A 20,635-nucleotide genomic window follows, 5' to 3' on the forward strand; every position below is an offset into this window, starting at 1 on the left:
CCTGTGTACGGTAAGGTACAGAAAGATGGAGCTCTTCCCTTCTTCCCAGGCTTAAAACCAATCCCTGTACACCAAAGTTTCTAAGTCTTGGCACTATTGATATTTTGGGTCATATAGTTCTTGGTTCAAAGGGGCTGTTACGTGCATTGTAGGATATTTAGACCATCCCTGACCTGTACACAGTCGATGTCAGTAGCGCCTCTACCCCCATCATGATAACCAGAAATGTCTACAATCAGTGCCAATGTCCCCAAGGGGGCAAAATTTCACTGTTGAGACTACAACCTTTTACTCAGTAGACAAAAGGAAAAAGGACTCTTCAGTATTTTTTATTAATTTTCATTTTTCCTAACCAGTGAAATGCTTATTGAAAAAGATTCCATTATTATTAAACCAAATTCAAATTCGAATCTTTTTTTTTTTAAGAAGAGGGTGTGGGGAAGGGGCAGAGGGATAGAGAGAGAATCTTAAGTAGTCTCCACACCCAGCATAGAGCAGCATGGAGCTGCATGCAGGGCTCAGTCTCACAACCCTGAGATGATGACCTGAGCTGAAATCAAGAGTTGACTGCTTAACCAACTGAGCCACCCAGGCACCCAGTCTAATCTATTTTAACTTGTTTAGTTTAGAAAGACTTCCTTTATGCTATTGACAAAACAATTCTCTAATCTAAATTTTTGGTTTTTTTAGTTGAACATTTAGGAACCTTTTTACTGCTTTTTTTAAAATGAGTTTTTCAGTATAATTTATATACAACAAAATGGTTCCTTTTAATTGTACAGTGTGATGGGGTTTGAAAATGTATATGGCCATATAAACAGCACCTCAGTCCAGATACAGAGTCCAGATTCCATAACCCCCAAAAGTTCCCTTATATGTTGTTCAATTAATTTCCCTTCTTCCACCCCCAGGCAACCACCGATCCGCTGTCTCGGCCACTGTAGAAAAGTTTGCATTTTGTAGAACATGTAAATGGAATGTATCAGGCTTCTTTCTTTTTTCTTTTTTAAGATTTATTTATTACTTGAAAGAAAGCAAGGGAGAGGAAGAGACAGAATCTCTTGCAGACTCCCTGCTGAGCAGGGAGCCCAGCTCGGGTCTTGATCTCATGGTCCTAAGATCTCAACTTGAGCTGAAGTCAAGAGTCAAATGCTTAACAGACTGAGCCACCCAGGCACCCCTCAGGCTTCTTTCATTTATCATATTGCTTTTGAGATTCATCCATGCTGTTCCATGTTATCAGTGGATGCTTCCTTTTTCTTGCTGGATTTTATTTCATTATATAGCTGTACTACAGTTTGTTTATCCATTCCCTTGTTGATGGGAATTTGGGTTGTTTCTGGTTTGGGGGTATTGTATATATTTTTAAAAAGCTGCTATGAACATTTGTGTATGTCTTTGTGTGCATATATGTTTTAATTTCTTTTGGATAAATACCTGGGGCTGAATTACTGGGTAATATGGTATGTGTTTAAATTTATGAGAAACTGCCAAAATGTTTTCCAAAATAACAGTACTGTTTTATACTTCTAGCAGCAGTGTGTGAGAGTTCCAGGTGTTCATGTCCTCACTGACACTTTGTCTCTTTCCTTTTGGCTTTTCTAGTGAAGTGGTTCAAATCTAAAATTTTAAGCTTCTTATTTTTTATTTATTTAAATCAAAAATTTATTTACTTATTTATTTTTAAGTAAGCTCTATACCCAAAGTGAGGCTTGAACTCACAACTCTGAGATAAAGAGTTGCATGTTCCGACTGAGCCAGCCAGGTGGACCTTTGAGCTTTTTCTTTTTTTTTTCTTTTTTTTTTTTAAAGATTTTATTTATTTATTTGAGAATTAGAGAGAGCACGAGTGGGGGGGGGTGCAGAGGGAGAGGGACAAGCTGACTCCACACTGAGCAGGGAGGCCAACACAGGGGCTCAATTCCAGGACCCTGGCATCAGGGTCCTCAGCCGGAGGCAGATGCTTAACTGACTGAGCCTCTCAGGCGCCCCCCCTTAAGCTTATTTTTAAAGGATTTTTTACACTGTTACATTTGAACGATTAATGAAATGCAAAGAAAATATTTCATTTTGTATTTTGGATCAGAGTTCGTTATAAATATAAAAATATATCAAATTGGTGTTTTTAATTAAAAATATGGCCGACGGTTTATTTTATGAATATAGCATTGTGCAGTTATGTAACTGCCTGCCAAAACTCCGAGCATAAAGCTGTGGTTTGAAGGGGTCCTGAATAAACGTTTTCTTGTTTGTAAATATTCACAAAACTTGGCTGAGGAGGGAATGGCCAGAAAAGACTCAAAATTTCTTGCATTCTGGGAGTTTGAACTTTGGGAACCAATTTGTTTTGGACTAAATCTGGAAAAATCATTTGTGTATTGTGGCCAGAAATTCTTTTAGGCTGTCCTTTTCCAGCCTTGTCACTTGTCTGGAATGTTAAGTATTGTCAGTTTAACGGCCTTTCAGCAGCTTATGTTAAAAAGAGAGATCTCCAGAAATGGATCTGAAGAGGTCTTGGTATAAGATTAGGTTTTTTTTGAAAAGAGAGAGAAAGGCAAACTAAGAACAGAGGCTTAACTATAGAGAACAAACTGATGGTTACCAGAAGGGAGGTGGGGAGGGTGGGTTCAATAGGTGATGGGGATTAAGGAGTGCGCTTATGATGAGCATTGGGTCATGTATGGAAGTGTTGAATCACTATATTGTACACCTGAAGCCAATATTACACTGTATGTTAACTAACTGGAATTTAAATAAAACTTAAAAAAACCTAAAAAATACTTTGTTATTATTTGGAAAGTAGTAAGAAGACGACTTATGGTTCTAAGTTTGAAAAATCCAGGGAGCCTCTAGTTTCTAAAGATTTCCTTGGGTTAAATCTTGTAGAGTAATAGAAATCATAAATTAATACTGGTGGGCTTCTCTCTGGCCAAAACCAAATGGGCATAGAGTTGTGCTTTTGAATTTTTGTTGCTGATAATTAACTCCTTTTCTTAGCATCCTGTCAGTCAGTAGCTGTGATTTAGTGGAAAGAGCGCAGACTCTGGGCAAGCTGTTTACATCACTAAACCCCAATTTCTTCCTCCTTTCCAGCCACATAGGGTGATGATGAGAATCAGGTGTGCTGGTGCAGCACTGGCCTTTCTCCCTGGCAGGCCGATGGTCTCCAGGCAGCTTGCTCATAATTTAAACACCACCACAAGTGTCTCTACCTCCTCATGACTGTCTCCCCTTAACAAAGCCAAAGTTTTGAAAAGGTCTTTATCCTTCATCTCCTGCTCAGTTTTTTTTATCGCATTCTATTGCAGTCTTACTTGGCCCCTGACCTTCCTTTTGGGGCTGTTAGCTCTGCTCACCTTCAGCTCCTTATTGCTAACTTCAGTATCCACTTGGGCATGGCTGGTCAGTGTGGCCTTTCTCCTGTTGATACTCCCTTCACAGAGCGTGGCCAGATGGAAAGGAAAAAGCTGGGAGGGAAAGTGGGGAGAAATCAGAGAGGTAGCTGTTTTTTCCTTCTTCTGCGACCGTGGGGGTGTTTAAGAGTGGTACACCCCTAGGGTAGGGAGAAGACCCTGGGGCGAAGTTCCTTCCTTCTCACGGCTGGAGGTGGAAGTGGAGAAGAGGTGGCTGAATGCCACTTTCCCCCCTCAATAAGTCATAATGTGGATCATTGATTTCTGGAAACAATACCGTAACAAGACAAACTACCATATTAAATGTGCACGTTAGCTGATAATCACACCCTGATTTTAGGCATGAAATAAAACCAGTGTCAGGGCACCTGGATGTCTCAGTCAGAAGACCATGTGACTCTTGATCTCGAGGTTGTGAGTTCAAGCCCCACGTTGGATATAGAGATTACTTAAATAAATAAATAAACTTTAAAAAATCAGTGTTAAAAATGAGAAAGTATTGTATTACAATAAAAATAAGCATTTGAAAATTGTCAGTAAGCATTATAATTGTTAGCTGCTTAGTAATCATTGAAGTATTTTGGGCAGTAATGGACTTTTGTATGTGGATCCAGACTAGGCAGAGCATTGTATGTCAAAAGGCATTTCACCTCGGCTTCTCTCCTTCCTCTCCCTGTTTTGTGCATCTTGCATACATGCCCACTTGCACAAGTGCAGGGTTTTGGCATGACAGGGCTCACGCTTTTCCTCTGAGTAAGCCTTGACTTTTTCAGTGGAGCCTTGCTCCAAGTCTGTAAAATGTATATATGTAAATGCACTTTTCTGATTGTCATAATTTACAAAAGAAGGGTTAGAAACGTGTATGTGTTGAGGAATTCACTATCGGATCAGTCTGTTGCATTAGGATTTATCTAATTAAAACATTTCTTACTGAATTTCTTCGGTGTTCTGTTTGGTTTTGTAGCCCACATGCTTTTATCAGATTGGTTTTTGGTTTTGATTCATTTAGTAACCTGTAGTTACTGACTCCAGTGTGGCTAGTTTCCTAAATTTCAATTTTCCCTTGACTGTGTGATTCCTTCTCCTCAGTGTTTTAAGTCCGTTCTTATTTTACATTTTAATATAATCCCTACATTTCAAATATGGAGTTTGTGAAATAAGAGAGAAATGTATCTAGGTCGTTTGGGTTGAAACCCTTTTTGGATTTTTAGTGGGCTATTGATAGGCGTAAAAAAATCATACCTAATCAGCAGTTTCTTTTTTAAAGGTAGTTTTGATTCCTGGTTCTGAGTGGTATAAATTATGAAATAGGATTTTTGAATTTCTGGGATCCTAATCCATCCTCCTTACCTTATAAACAAGGCTCACATAGTTAGCATGAGTTACCAAGGTCATGCAGACTTGTCAGGCTTGCGACCATAATCCAGGTCTCCTGATTATCATTCCAGTGAACTTCCTACCATGTATTTTCAGTATTTCCTGATATATAATTTTCAGTGGGAAAGAACCAGAAGCAAGTGTTGTTTGTTGACATCTGTGTGCAATAGTATATAATTTAATGTAAGTAGTGAGTATAAACAGTCTTTAGTCATTCTTTATAAAGGGTTTCTCTTACAAAGTGCCTTTTGAATTGCTGCTTTATTTTAATAAGACATTAGTCATACTTGGGGCATGCAGTGTGTTCTTCTCTACGTTATGATAGCTCACATTTATCCCATCTTTACTGTGAGCTGTCACCTTGCTAAGCAGTTTAGGTTCATTACTTCATTTAATCCTCTCAACATCCTTATGAGGGAGGTAGCATTAGCCGCCCATTTTACCTGTGAGGAAACTGAGATTTCAGAGAGGTCGAATAACTTGCCCAGGGATACAGATTTGTTTGTGCCAGGTAGGGCAGTCTCTGGGATACTGTTGTTTTAAAGAAGCACAGTAGGTTTAAAAATATCAATTAAATAACAATTAAATTTAAATAGTTTTAAACAGCAATACAATTTATATAACAAAAGGAAAGAGGTTCTACTTGGAGGTGAATAGGAGGCGTTCAAAGGAAAAAGTAGTGACAGTGTCAAGATCCTGGTGTGACTGGGGGTGCCTGGGTGGCTCAATTGGTTAAGCTTTGCTTTGGGCTCAGGTCATGATCCCAGGACCATGATCCCAGGACCCCCACATCGGGCTCCCTGCTCTGCGGGAAGCCTGCTTCTCCTCCCACTCCCCCTGCTTGTGTTCCCTCTCTGGCTGTCTCTTTATCAAATAAATGAATAAAATCTTAAAAAAAAAAAAAAAGAACAGTGAGGTGTTTACAGTTTCTTCAACATTTCCGTGTGTTTGAAAATTTCCGTAATAAAATGTTAGGGGAAAAAAAGAGAAAAAGCAGCTTAATGGCCATTTGCGTGAAAAAGACATGTAAGTATTAGGTAACCATGAACTCAGTTTGTGCTTCTGTTAGCTCCTAGAAAAGCAGCTTTTCTTTCTTTAGATTAAGTTAAGAGGAGCTTCAGTGTCTAGATCAAGAGAAGTAATAGTCATACTGAGCTCTGCTTTCCAGACCAGATCTGTATAGCATCTGTGCCCAGTTCCAAGGGCCTGTGCACCACGTTGCCAATGAACACAGATGGTGTGGAATCTGGAGGTACGGCTGAAGATTCGTGGGGCTGATGTGGAAGAAGGGCGGGCATAGAGTAGTGCTGTGGTGATCTTCAGATCCTGGGAGAGCTGTGGGATGAGAGTGGTACTTTTTTAAAAAGGATTTTATTTATTTATGAGAGTGCTGGGGGCAGGAGCAGAGGGAGAGGGACAGGCAGACTCTACAGTGAGCATGGAGCCCAAACCTGGGCTCGATCTCACAACCCTGAGATCATGACCTGAGCTGAAATCAAGAGTCTGATGCTTAACCAACTGAGTCGCCCAGGCGCCCCAAGAGTGGTACTTTTGAATGGAGAGCTTGGAGTCAAGTCAGAGGAAGGGAGTTACAGGGAAGGAGATGCCAATCAGGCTTTCTCATGCCTGAGCCTCGCCAGCATGTTACGCCCCTTCAGCCCATCCTCCACACCAGCCCCAGGTCTGTCTTTAGGATTTGTAAATCCGAGTTAGGGCTGCACTGACTTTAGTCTGTCTGTAGTTTGCCATCCTGTTTCGGACAGAGGCCAGGGCTTGACTGGCCTACTGGGCCCTTCCCCACTAGTCCTCATTTTGACATTTCTGTATTCTAGCCAGACCCAAGTTCTTAGAGTCCTTCAAGTGAGCCCATGCTTTCTCACAACTCTGTGAGGTGTACCTCTCAGCCAGTTCCCCAGAGGCAGAATGGAGGACTAGTTCTTTCTACTGCCATTGTGCCTTGTATATCTGTTTACCTTATATTATCAGTAGAATTTATGAAGGGTGGGGTCCTCTTCACTGTTTGTTTATGTATCTTGTTTCTTCCACTAAACTGTGAACTCCTTGGAAGTAGGTATTTTTGTCCTAATTATCTTTATGTGTCCATGTATTATTTATGCCTTGTCTGACGAGTGTCGTAGAGAACTGGCATTTCCCATGGCACAAAGTAAGTATTCAGTGAATGTTGAGTAAGTAATGACTTGCTTTAGAACTTCTTAGTAGTCAGTCTCCTCCAACAGTAGATGTTAGTGGCTAGAAGATTTTTTTTGTCAGTGATGTTGCATACAGGATTTCCTATAAATGGGCTCCAAAATATTTACCATTTTTAAGAGTCTGTGGTTTGATTTTTTTTTTTTTCGAGTAATGTCTACACCCAACATGGGGCTTGAACTCACGACCCTGAGACCAAGAGTTGAATGCTCTACCAACTGAGCCAGCCAGGCGCCCCGTGGTTTGACTTTTAAGTAGTATTTTATCTACCATATCTGGCAGGTAAGAGATGGCCCTTTATTTGTTTTCCTCAGTAGGTTTTAATTATGTGATCTCCTTGTAGATGTAAAGGAAACTCAAGCTTCCTGTGTGGCTGTGGATGTGTAATTAGCTTTAGGCAGGGCTCCTGGAGCTGTAAATCCTGTCCTGGGAAGCCCAAGCACAGGGACATCCTGGTGAGAGTTCCGGCCACCCAGACTGCAGCCTTCTTAATGCAGGGTTATTTCTGTAAAATGAGGGCAGCTGTGTCTCTGCCCACCCATGCCCAACAAATAATTATTTTAAATGAAAAAGTAGCAGGTATCTATAAATTAATATGATTATAGCTAAGAATTTTATTTTCACAGCTGTAACTTAATACCTACTGATTTAGAACTGGCGATAAATTTTGTGCTGTAAAAAAGATAGATTTTATATTAAATAGCATGATGGTACCTTCAAATGAAAAAAATTTGGTCAAGAATGTCAGCACTGATCCAAAGGACAAGTAGATAAATCTAGAAGGGGCAGATTGAGCAGTACAGTTTTGGTGTTGTTACATTTTGTTCATACCTTGTGAAATATTTGTTGAGATGAAAACTGCACATTCCTGATAAAGTTCTTGTGTATGGTTGCACTGTGGACCGTATGGAGCAGTGGGCAGCGTATGGGGTTTGGATTCGGACGACTGTCACTAAAGAATGGTAATCCGGGGAAAGTGAGTTATATATACTCTCTGAGCCTCTGTCAATGTCTGTATGGGCTCCTGTGAAGATTCAGTGAACTGTATCAGGTATGGCACAGCTGGGATGGGATGCCTGCTCCATGGGAGGAGCTCAAGGCCTTCAGTGCCTTTCCCTGTTTGGGGAGCAGTGCATCAGTTTTGATGTTTTTAAGAAATATTATTTGAGAAATACATCTGACATACTTCACGGATTTATTGTAGTTTGAGATTATTCTGAGTATTTATAGAGGCAGGATCCATACTGTTATTGTGAGGAGAGCTATGTTTTATTCCTCCCAAACCTTGACTTCTCTGGACTAGAGGTAGTGACAGGTGCTGATGACAGCCCTGAGCAGGACTGGGGAAGGGATAGTAGTAACTTATACCACACCTCTTTTTTCAGCTAACTAACTTTCCCCTTCCTTCCTTCCTTCCTTCCTTCCTTCCTTCCTTCCTTCCTTCCTTCCTTCCTTCCTTCCTTCCTTTTTTTCTTTCTTTTTTTTTTTTTTAAAGATTTTATTTATTTATTTGACACAGAGAGAGACAGCCAGTGAGAGAGGGAACACAAGCAAGGGGAGTGGGAGAGGAAGAAGCAGGCTTCCAGCAGAGGAGCCTGATGCGGGGCTCGATCCCAGAACGCCGAGATCACGCCCTGAGCGGAAGGCAGACGCTTAACGACTGAGCCACCCAGGCGCCCCTCTTTTTCTTTTTACACTTTATATATTTATTTGTCAGAGAGAGCACAAGCAGGGGGAGCGGCAGGCAGAGGCAGAAGCAGGCTCCTCGCTGAGCAAGGAGCCTGATGCAGGACTCGATCCCAGGATCCTGGTATCGACCTCAGCTGAAGGCAGATGTCCAACCAACTGAGCCACCCAGCCGTCCCTTTTTTTTTTTTTTTTTTTGTAATTTTTAAAAAAATGTTATTCCTTTGTTCAACTTTTAGGCCCTTGAAGTGCTGTGAACTGTGCTGGTCCTTTCCCTGTACTCTGTAATCTCTCCCATGCTCAGGGGACTCTAGAGGCTCTCTAGGCAGGTTTAGCGATTCCTCCTTAACCAGGTAGGGGCCAAGATCTGCTGGTGAATTAGAATCTGTTTTTGAGGATCTTTGCCCTTAGATAGGAGTCATTTTAGAAAATCATGGAAGCTTTTTTCGTTGTCTCAGTGGTTGGTGGTTGCTATTGAAATTTCTAAGTAGAGGCCATGGAATTCTAGACTCAATGAAGTGTCGGTTCTGCAAGATCAAAACTTTTCCTGTGCCCTGCCGCAACTTTGGAATATCTTGCTGAATAATTTACATAGAAAAAAACTGTTTATGACTGAGCCTAGAATCTAATTCCATTTTACACAAAGAAGGCATTTTTTAAGTGTAGTTTTGGTATAGATGAAATTTTCCAGGAATGCAGTTACTGTAGACACTGAGGAGAAATTGTTTTATTTTCAGCTTTACCAAGTGTATTAGTCAGGGTTCTTCCAGAGGAACAGACCAGTAGGATCTACACACACAGACACACACACACACAGACACACACACACACACACACACACACACACACAAAGAAATTTATTAAAGGAGTTGGCTGAGAAGTACCAGGATCTGCAGTCAGCAAGCTCAAGCCCCAGGAGAGCCAACAGTGTAAGTTCCAGTCCGAGTCTGAAGGCCTGAGAACCAGGAGAGCTCATGGTGTAAATTCAAGTTTGAAAGTTGGTGGGATTGAGACCCAAGAAGAGCCAATTTTTCAGGTGGAGTCTAAAGATGGGAAAAGACCAACATCCCAACTCAAAGAGTCAGGAATCTCTGAATTCAAATGTTAATCTCATTCAGAAACATCCTCACAAAAAAACCCAAACAAAACAAATCTTATTCAAAAAAAAAAAAAGGAAAGAAAGAAAAGAAAAAAGAAGAAACATCCTCACACCCAGAATAGTTTAACCAAATGTCTGTGACTCCATGGCTCAGTCAAGTTGGCATATAAAATTAACCATCACACCAAGAATGATTCATCCTTTTAGAAAATCACATTGTTGATAGCATGCATGGTAGATGGCATGGTGTCTGAGTTGCAGTACTACCAAGTGCCCAAGTCAAGAGTATTTGTAGTCAAATTCACAGTGATTTAACTTGGAGGTGTGGATTTCTTACTGTTTTATTTCACATATAGTCTTGCTTGGAAATTCACATATTGAAATTCACATTTATTTTATTACAAATTACTTTTTTTATGTTTTAGTTGCCACATTATGTAGATATTTTTAGAAAGTACCTGTGTGTATATAATAAATAGGTTAGCTTTGGATTTCACTTCAGTAGTAAAGGTGTATTTACATATTTATTAGAGAAAGGGAGCTTTGGGTCCAATATGGGTGAGAATGGGTGGTCTAAGATCTTAGATCTCAAGCTGCCAGTGTCTTGGACCAGTGTGTATCTCAGCATTTTTAAAGCTTCTGGCTGTGCTCCTTGCCTTCTCTCTGATCTTTGCACAACTGTAGTCCTTCTGTTTATCTTATTGAGTATTTTATAATGTTTGGATCTGCTTTCTGGAAGTCCTTGTTTGGTGTTCATTTGGGTTTGTTTTTTTTTAAGATTTTATTTTTATTTATTATTTTTATTTTTTAAAAGATTTTATTTATCTATTTGATAGAGAGAGAGACAGCTAGCGAGAGAGGGAACACAAGCAGGGGGAGTGGGAGAGGAAGAAGCAGGCTCCCAGCGGAGGAGCCTGATGTGGGGCTCGATCCCAGGACTCTGGGATCACGCCCTGAGCCAAAGGCAGATGCCTAACGAATGAGCCACCCAGCCGCCCCTAAGATTTTATTTTTAAGTAATCTGTACATCCAACTTGGGGCTCGAACTCAAAACCCCTACAGGAAGAGTCTCATGCTCTTCCAGCTGAGCCAGCTAGGCTCCCCAGGTGTTTTTTGTTTTTGTTTTTGTAACCACTTTATTGAGGTATAATTCATGTGCCGCACAATTCACTCATTTTTAAGTGTAAAATTCAGTGGTTTTCAGTATATTCACAGGGTTTACAACCATTATCACAATCTAATTCTGAATGTTTCATCCCAAAAAAGAAACCCTGTATCCATTAGCAGTCAGTATATATTTCTGCTACCCTAACCTCTGATAACCTCTAATTTACTTTTGTCCCTATGAATTTGCCTATTCTGGACAATTTGTATAAATGGAATCATAGAATACATGATTCTTTGTGTTTGGTGTCTTTTATCTGGTTTAACGTTTTCAGGGTTGTACTATGTATTGGTAGTTCATTTCTTTTTCATGCCCAAATAATATTCCATTGGGTGAATATACCACATTTTTTATCCATTTATCAGTTGATAGACATTTGGAATTGAAACAATTATTTTGTATGCAGAAGGCATGTAAACAGAACTATGTGATAGTAATATGTATCCAGTAAGAATTCTGGATCCACAAAGAATTCTGTTATAGTTTAATTTGGGAGAATTTTTTGAGGTTGTTTGTGTTGTTTCCAGTTTGTGGCTATTACGAATAATGTGTCTGTGGACATTTGTATATAAATTTGTGGACAAATGTTTTTTATTTCTCTTGGGTATAAATCCAGGAGTAGACTTGCTGGATCACATGGTAACTATGTTTAAGCATTTGAGGACCTGTTGGACTGTTTTCCAAAGCGGCTGCACTATTTTATATTCTTTCCAGCTGTGTGTGAGGTTTTTAATTACTGCACATGCCTTACAACATTTGTTACTATCTATTTTTTTTTTTTTTAGAATTTTTTTTTTTTTTTTAAGTAATCTCTACACTCAATGTGGGGCTTGGATTTACAATCCGAAGATCAAGAGTTGAACACCAACCGAGCCAGCCAGGCACCCCCCTATCTTTTTGATTGTAGCCATCCTAGTGGGTGAAAAGTGGTAATTCATTATGTTTTAAATGGTAGCAGCAGGAAAGGGACAATCTGTTATATTGTCCCGTATGGTAGCTACCATGTACCTTTAAGTTTAAATTCGTTAAAATTAAATAAAATTAAAAATGCAGTTCCTCAGTCACACCAGCCCCATTTTAAGTGCTCAGTAGCCAAAAGTGGTATTGGACAGCACAGATATACATAAAACATTTTTATCGTTGCAGCGAATTCTATTGGATGGTGCCTGTTTAGGAAGAGTTACTCTGGCAGGAGTTGGATGAGTAGGCAGAGAATGGTAGAGGGAATGAGTGGTGTAGAAAGGAGTGCGGGAGTGGAATTTGGAGAAGAGAAGAAAGAAACTTCAGGGAGCCATCTACAAGATATGAGACTTAGAAAAGAGCAGGTAAATAAAAAGGGAAAGTGAAAAGTTGAAGGAAATGTTCTTAGGAACTAGATTTTTCCACAGTACTTTGAGTTAGCGATGGACCCAGTGTCATTCCTTCATTCTGTAGGTGAGAAAAGCGTAGACTTGGTGCTGAGGTTTCACTGTGCTTTGGTTGCTGTTAATAACAGCGTTCTTTTTATCATGTTGAGGGGTGGAGCAGAGCCCCCTTCACCCTGTCTCACTGTTCCTGCCACCAAACCCGTTGGTGCAGTTTGTATAATGTCAAGGCAAGATAAATCTGGAGCGTTTGAGCTCAGTGTAGGTAAAGTACTCATTAAGGCTATTGGGATGAGCCTTTTCTTTTCCAAAAGGTTATTCTGTAAGTTTATTTTTATTAGTGTTTAGAAATCTTCACAGAATAGAACAGTCTCTTTTTATGCTCATTGTGGTTTCTCAGAGTCACCATACACAAAACTGCTTACATTCAAATAGGCTTTCATTTTTGTGAAAGCCAGCCCGGTCTGTGACATCTTTCCAACCCTGATATTACTTACTGTAGGGATTGCTTTTCTAGCTTAGTCAATAAAGATATATTTAAGGGTTTATCTGGGTGCAGTTTTGTGTGCTGCCAGTGGTATTTCAAGTTGTCTAAGCTATGAAATCAAGCATGAGCTGTTTAGGTGGTAGACTTGCACATTCCTTACAGGCATAGAGATGGCCTTGTTTTCTGAACCAAAAAATTGAGGTTTGTGTTCTTTTTTAAAAAATTTTATTTATCTATTTGAGAGAGAGAGAGTGCATGACAGAGAGCATGAACAGGGTGAGGGGCAGAGGGAGAGTGAGAAGCAGACTCCCTGCTGAGCAGGGAGCCCGATGCTGTGCTCCATCCCGGGACTCTGGGGTCATGACCTGAGCCGAAGGCAGGCACCCAGCTAACTGGGCCACCCAGGTGCCCCTGAAGTTTATGTTCTGATAAGGAATTTTGATATTGCCTCTTGATAAAAGAGATATGTTGGGAAATATATTTAGATCCTAAATGTTGGAGTTTCTGGAATGTTCTCCTGGCTTATGTGAGGTTATCACAGCAGATATTTGAAATTAGGACTATGCTGGGTAATTTGGAAAATATGATCACCCTTAAATACCTGCAGAGTGGCCAATTCTCAAATGCCAGGATGGTTATTTCTTTATTAAATGCTAAAGATAATGTGTGCTGTGTTGTATTTAGCCAGTTCCATTAGATTTCTAGAATATTCCTATTTTTTTCCTTAGAGAGCAAGTGCATGTGCTCCTGTGAGTGGTGGGGAGGAGGGGTAGAGGGAGAGGGAGAGTGAGAATCTTAAGCAGGCTCTAGGCTCAGTGTTGAGCTGGATGTGGGCTCAGTCTCAGGACCGAGATCATGACCTGAGCCAAAATCAGGAGTCAGACCCTCAACTGACTAAGCCACTCAGATTCCCTAAGATACTCCTTTTAATGAGTGAACTAGAATGCACAAAATAGTTTGAAGTTAGTCATATTCAAGGAGGAAGCCTTAAACGTGGGGTGCATTTTGATTAACAAGTCTAAGAGCTTTTCAACTTTTTATTTTCTGTATCAATATCTAGCTTCCAAATATTTTTATTTATTGCATGGTAAAATTTTTCAGAAAGAGATTTCTGAAGAGCTTTCTTCCAGTTGTGTTCTCAGTATGATGTCATTTCTTTCCACAGATTTGTTTGTAAATGCATCAGGAAGAGGCAACCCAGAATGAAGAAAGCAAGCAGGAGTGTTGGCTCAGTGCCTAAGGTGTCTGGGATAAGCAAAACGCAGACAGTAGAAAAAACTAAACCTGAGAACAGCTCTTCAGCATCTATAGGAGGCAAACTCGTAAAACCTGGAACAACAGCATCATTGTCAAAGGTATGAACGTGGCAATGTTTGAATATGTGATGGATTTTAGGAGTGAATCTTAATATAATGTTTGATTTATTAAATAAACATTGTTTAGGGTTTGCCCTCTGCTGGTGCTGGGAACACATAGCCTTTGAAGAGTTCACAGTGTGGTAGACTTGGCGTGTTTGGTCTGGCTTTACAAATGGAACCAAATAGTAGACTTGTTTATGAAACGCATCATTGAGCACTTGCCTTGTGCAAGGCTCTTGTGCCGGTGTGAGCTGAAGTTAGAGTCCTTCTTCAGGGAGCTTGTGGTGTAACGGGTGGAGGCTGTCACATACGTGCGTAACTAATATACATGCAAAAAAGTCAGATTCCCTGGGGGAGCAGGAGGGCAGTGTAAGCATTTCAGGAAAACGTTGTTAGCCTGGGAAGGTTTTACGAAAAGAGCATGTGTGGTAGGTCTTAAAGGATGACCAGTGAGAACATTCCTGAAACCCCCAGGTGGGAGATTTTTATTCCCACTCCACCCCCTTGCACCCCCATCAACTGTTACTCTTTTTCTGACAACTGATCCCGTATTAAGCCCGTTAAAATTGGGCAATATTAACTTAGAGCATAACTAGTTTTCTTTACACTCTTTTTGAGGCTGGTTTAGTTCTTGTTAGTACGGGATGATGGCTGTGGGCTTCAGAAGCAGACAGCCCCTGGCTTTGTATGCATATGCTTCACAGCACCATGATCAGGATGAAATGAGGAATGTATGGAAGTGGTTAGCTCAGAGTCTGGCACACAGCAAGGGCTTCGTAAATGACAGGCAGTAGTATTCTTTTTTAAAGATTTATTTATGTATTTATTTGAGAAAGAGATTGAGCATACGAGCAGTAGGGAGGGGCAGAGGGAGAGGGAGAAGCAGGCTCCCCATGGAGCAGGGAGTCTGACTCAGGGCTCAATACCAGGACCCTGGGATCATGACCTGAGCTGAAGGCAGACTTTAACTGACTGAGCCACCCAGGTATCCTGGTAGCATTTTTATTGATTATCTCTGGAAACTTTTACTGGCTCACCACCGATTTCTGAAAAGAATAGTCTTTTTCTGTGGGTGCTCTCAGTGTCTGTGTTGATTTGGACCACCCAAGGGACAAGATGACTCCAGGCCATTTTTCTGCTGGTCATATCTTAGATACATTGCACAGAGATCCGCAGTCTTCTAGTCTTTCTTAGTGCAGAATCCACTTATTTGTTCTTTGCTTGTTTGTCCTGGGAATTTTGTGTTTTGAGTAGCAACTTTGACTCTGTGGAGAAAACCTGGAGAGGGTTAGTGCTAGTCTCACAGGGAGAAACTAAGCAGTGTTTGAAACATGATCCATCCAAAACCCTTTTGTCCAGTCAGGGCTTTGATAGATTGTGGCTTAATTATTTTAAGAAGCGCCTCAAGGAACAGCTGAGGAGGGACTTCCTTATGTGTGTTGAAAGATCTAGCTGGAAATGCTGGTTTTTCTATTCCAGGGTTGTCAAAACTAAACCCAGACTTATTCCACGGGCTTGGAGGTGCCCCCAGATTTTCTCCTTGCTACAGTTTTGATTAGCTGCTGGGTGTCATCCTATGGCCCAGAGAATGGTACCAGGAGTAAGACCTTCGCCCTACTTCCGTTAGTCTGAATCAACACCCTGAATTACTTCCTTGATGGCAATGTTGCCACTCTTTTGTGTAAGATCGCTGGCATTTTCTGACCTAACTGGTTACTCACTTGCTGGGGGTGTCTTCAGAGCGGAGTGCCTGTGTGATGACTGGGTGACCTGTTATTTACGTGACTGGAAGAACAGGTTGTTGGCATTGGATGTGTTCTACTGCTTTTCTTCTGTTGCCTCCTCATCAGTGGCAGGCAGGATCTTTGAAGGTTTACCATGACGTGTGCCCTGAACAGGCATGTCAGATCTTCTGAGGCCTGTATCTGGAGTTGATGGTAGTTTGGTTTTGAACAGTGAGTAATTTTTCGTTGTAAAGCAAAACAGCTGTTTGTCTGCTGTGGGCCAGCACATGTGTTCTGTCCATAGCTTTGTCTGTCCTTTGTTGGTTCATTTAAGTAGGGATGATGTGTGTATGTGTGTAGTGAGGAGGGTCTCGGAAGAAGTGAAACTATTTGGGAACACTTTATCTAGACTGAAGCAATTGCTTTTACATAAGAAGGGAGAAGAAAAAAGGCACTGACTCGAAATTGAGGTGAGAAGACAAAGAAGGAAAGAAAATAGTGAAAATGAACAGAAAAATTGAAAAGATCAAAAGGGCTTGGAGACCCCACCAACTTAAGTGTTATTTTGTTTTCCTAAGTTTTCATATTTCACTGTGCTTCTCTAGCATTTGGACACTTCCCACAACTTGAATTCTGTAACCGTGATGGAGCGTTGATGACTAACCAGATGAATGAAGCTTTTGGCTTTTAGTCATATAGACACCACGTGCACATACTCACCCATTCATGCGGACACCCACATGTGTGTCTCTGTCACTGCTCAGTATTCACCACTTTTCTTATAGTGGCGGGTGTGGGGATATACATTTCTTTACCTCTTTCATTTCAAATATTGTTTGAGGCTAGATCTAGTTGAGGTGTAGGAGAAAGGACCTTTTTCATGAGAGCATCTCAGTGCTTATTGGAGTTTTTGTAAATATAAAATATAGCACTACTGTTTTTCAGTGAGTTTTGAGGAAATTGTTCCCATTCTTGTGAGTAGCTGTGACGTCTGGTTTGGGACCTTTGTATGGTTAATTCTTTGTCACAGTGAGCAGAGAGGATTAGTTGCCGCATAAGGATGGTCTCCTATAGGCCTGCACTTTGCAGGTTTCATACACTGCTCAGGGGTTCCTGGTTAATCCTTGTAGAAGTAATACACTTTTTCATTGTCCCAAGAATAGTTTTTTCTAAAAGTTAATAGATGAGAATTATTAAATATCAGTTACTTCAGTTAGAATCTATCTGAGTAATTGATGACTGTCAATGATTATTTGTGATCATACCTTTTCAGTATGAAAATTAGTTAACCGTATGATTGAATGAATAATCCATCTCTGAAACTTGAAAGGCAGAATTTAAAAACTAACCTTAAATTTTGAGTTGATGATGCAGACCATGAAACTTGGATTTTACCATGAGAAGCATGGATACGTTGGTTGTATTATTTCATCATTTGTATCTAGAAGTTTTTTTTTTTAAACATTCTTTAAAAAAAAAATTTTTTTTTTAAAGATTTTTTATTCATTTGACAGAGATAGAGACAGCCAGCAAGAGAGGGAACACAAGCAAGGGGGAGTGGGAGAGGGAGAAGCAGGCTTCCAGCGTAGGAGTCTGATGTGGGGCTCGATCCCAGAACGCCGGGATCACGCCCTGAGCCGAAGGCAGACGCTTAAAGAGTGAGCCACCCAGGCGCCCCCTAAAATTTTTTTTAATTTTAATTTTATTATTAGTTTTGATCGTATATTCTTTTATATATATGCAAATCTGTTTTATGTACAATAATTGTGGTTCTATCAAATAATCATACCATGACCTTCTACTGGTAGTCTTCTCCAGGATAGATTCAGGTGAAATTAGATTATTTATGCACTTCGTGGACTACCACACTTGAGACTTTGTAACTGATTTCAGTTTTGAGGCCATGCACACAATTCAAAATATACACAAATTGGTTAAGGCAACAAGAGTGGGCTGAAAGAAAGCACAGGACTTGGAATGAGTAAACTGTATTTTGCTTGCATGGGAGCCACCGCACAACCAGCAAGTGCTATACATGTCTCAGAGCTCTTTTACTGTAGTCTGGGGGGCTTCTAAACATCTATGTGATTGCACAGCAGGTAGACAGACAGCAGGTATGACCTGCTGGAAGCTTCGCTAAGGGCTCATTTCTTCTCCACCTCTCCTTTTTTGGATTCATATTTCAGTTTGTAATCTGCTAGGGCAGCCTTGATTGCATCTTCAGCCAGCATGGAGCAGTGCAGTTTCACGNCGGGGGGTGGGGGTGGGGGTGGGGGTGGTGCAGAGCTCCTTGGCGATGTCTGTGTTCTTGATGGTCAAGGCTTCCTCTACCGTCTTGCCTTTTACTCATTCAGTGGCTAACGAGCTGGAGGCAATAGCAGACCCACAGCCAAATGTTTTAAACCTGGAGTCCACAATCTTCCACTTTTCATCCACTTGCATCTGCAATTTCATTACATCACCACATGCTGGAGCCCCCACTAATCCAGTTCCAACATTTTTTGATGTCTTCAAGGGACCCCAAGTTTCTAGGATTTTCATAATGATCAACAACCTGCTTGTGATAGTTCCCGGACAGGCAGGTGTGGGCTCCGCAGCAGCAGGGCCGACACTGCCTGCTTCAGATGGCCAGCTCCAGCCGCCACCATCTTCCGGGCTTGTGCCTGTGCAGCAATTTTATTATTTTTTTATTAAGTAATCTCTACACCCAACGTGGGGCTTGAACTCACAACCCTGAGATCATGAGTTGGATGCTCCACTGACTAAACCAGCCAGGCATTCCTGTATCTAGAAGGTTTTTACCAAATGATTTGCATTTTGCATTTGTTATTAAGAAGTAGGCTAAAATCTCTTCCCTTTGTCAATTTCAGAAATTTTTTTGAACTGTTGTTGATGGGGGTGTTTATGTGTGGAAGTGCACATGTATTTGCAGAATTGTGTAACAAAAATTGAAATATGGAAAGATATGAGCCTGCAAGTAGCTTCGTGTAAAAGAGTTGGAAAGTACAGAGTTGTGTTTTTTTTGTTTTGTTTTAAACTTTTTTCAAGTTTATTTATTTTTGGTAATCTCTATACCGAACATGGGGCTCAAACTCATGACCCCAACTGAGATCAAGAGTTTCATGCTCTTCTTCTTCTTCTTTTTTTTTTTTAAGATTCTATTTATTTATTTGACAGAAAGACAGCCAGCGAGAGACGGAACACAAGCAGGGGGGTGGGAGAGGAAGAAGCAGGCTCCCAGGGGAGGAGCCCGACTCGGGGATTGATCCCAGGACTCTGGGATCACGCCCTGAGCCGAAGGCAGACGCTTAACGACTAAGCCACCCAGGTGCCCCAAGAGTTTCATGCTCTTCTGACTGAGCCATCCAGGCACCCCTATTTTTAATTTTTTTGATGAAGTATACATCCAGAACAGTTCACACAGTTTCTGTGTTCAGCTTAGTGAATCACCACAAAGTGACATATTCTGCAGCCACCAACCCAGATCAAGGAGTGGCTGTGGTGGTCAAGGAATGGTCTGAAGTGGCTTTAATTTGCATTTGCATTATTATCAGTGGAATTAAGCACCTTTTCATATCTTACTTTGTATGTTTAGCGGCTAGTCAGATATCCTCTTTGTGAAGTGCCTGTTCAAATCATTTGCCCATTTTGCTACTGTGTTATCTTTCTTTTTCAACTTTTTTTGTGTGTGTGGTAAAATACACATCACATTTATCATCTTAACCATTTTTAAGTATGCAGTTTAGTAGCAGTAAATACATTCACATTGAGCAGCCATCAGCACCATCCATCTCCAAAACTTTCACCTTGCAAAACTGAAACTCCGTCCCCATTAAACAACAACTCCCCATTCTCCCTCCCAGCCACTGGCAACTGTTGTACTTTCTGTCTCTGTGAATCTGACTACATAGGTACCTCATATGAGTTAAATCACATGGTATTTGTCTTTTTGCCACTGGCATAATTCACTTAGCATAATGTCCTCAGAGTTCATCTACACTGTAGCATGTGTCAGAATTAGCCCCCCCCCTTTTTTTAAGATTTTATTTTTTTAAAGTAATCTCTACACCCAATGTGGGGCTCGAACTCACAACCCTAAGACCAAGAGTCTCATGCTCCACTGACTAAGCCAGCCGGGCACCCCAGAATTTCCTTTTTAAATGCTAAATAATATTCCACCGTATGTAAATACCACATTTTGCTTATCCATTCTTCCATCAGTGGACACTTGAGTTGTTTCCATGTGGACTTTTGGCTGTTGTAAATAATAGCTGTGAACATGTATGTATAAATATCTCTTGGAAGCCCTGCTTTCAGTTTTTTGGGTGTATAATCAGAAACGGAATTTCTGGGTCGCATGGTAATTCTATTTTTAATTCTTTGAGGAACCTCCATAACTGTTTTCCACAGCAGATTCACCATTTCCGTTCCCACCAAGGAATTCTCTTCCCAGCAAGTGTTTTAATTTTTCCACATCTTCATCAGCCCTTTTTTTTATAGTAGCCATCAAAAGGGGTATGAGGTGGTGTAGTGTGTTTTTTTTGTACTGACTTACAGTTCTTTGCCTATTCTAGATGTGAGCCCTTTGTTGTTTATATCTGTTGCACATATGTTCTCCCACTCTGTGTCTTCTCTTTCTCCTTTAATCGTATCTTTTGATAAATGGAAGTTCTTAATTTTAATATAGTCCAGTTTGTTAATCTTTTGTTGATGGTTAGGGGTGTGTGTGTGTGTGTGTGTGTGTGTACGTGCGT

The 20,635-nt window shown here is 40.7% G+C and overlaps 1 protein-coding gene and 1 pseudogene across 1 annotated transcript in view; one reads left to right on the top strand and one right to left on the bottom strand.

The window, feature by feature from the left end:
- The window catches only part of SPECC1L (sperm antigen with calponin homology and coiled-coil domains 1 like), a 122,720-nt gene that overhangs the window by 13,687 nt on the left and 88,398 nt on the right, over window positions 1-20,635 (top strand). Inside the window, exon 2 of the mRNA XM_040619485.1 lies at window positions 13,965-14,154. Within this exon, the coding sequence (XP_040475419.1) occupies window positions 14,002-14,154 (153 nt within the window). The 5' untranslated portion in view covers window positions 13,965-14,001. The remainder of the gene's footprint in view (window positions 1-13,964; window positions 14,155-20,635) is intronic.
- LOC103669199 lies at window positions 18,026-18,592 on the bottom strand (annotated as a pseudogene).

The sequence above is a fragment of the Ursus maritimus genome, unplaced genomic scaffold (genome assembly GCF_017311325.1).
Source record: "Ursus maritimus isolate PB19 unplaced genomic scaffold, ASM1731132v1 scaffold_33, whole genome shotgun sequence".
Taxonomy (NCBI): domain Eukaryota; kingdom Metazoa; phylum Chordata; class Mammalia; order Carnivora; family Ursidae; genus Ursus; species Ursus maritimus.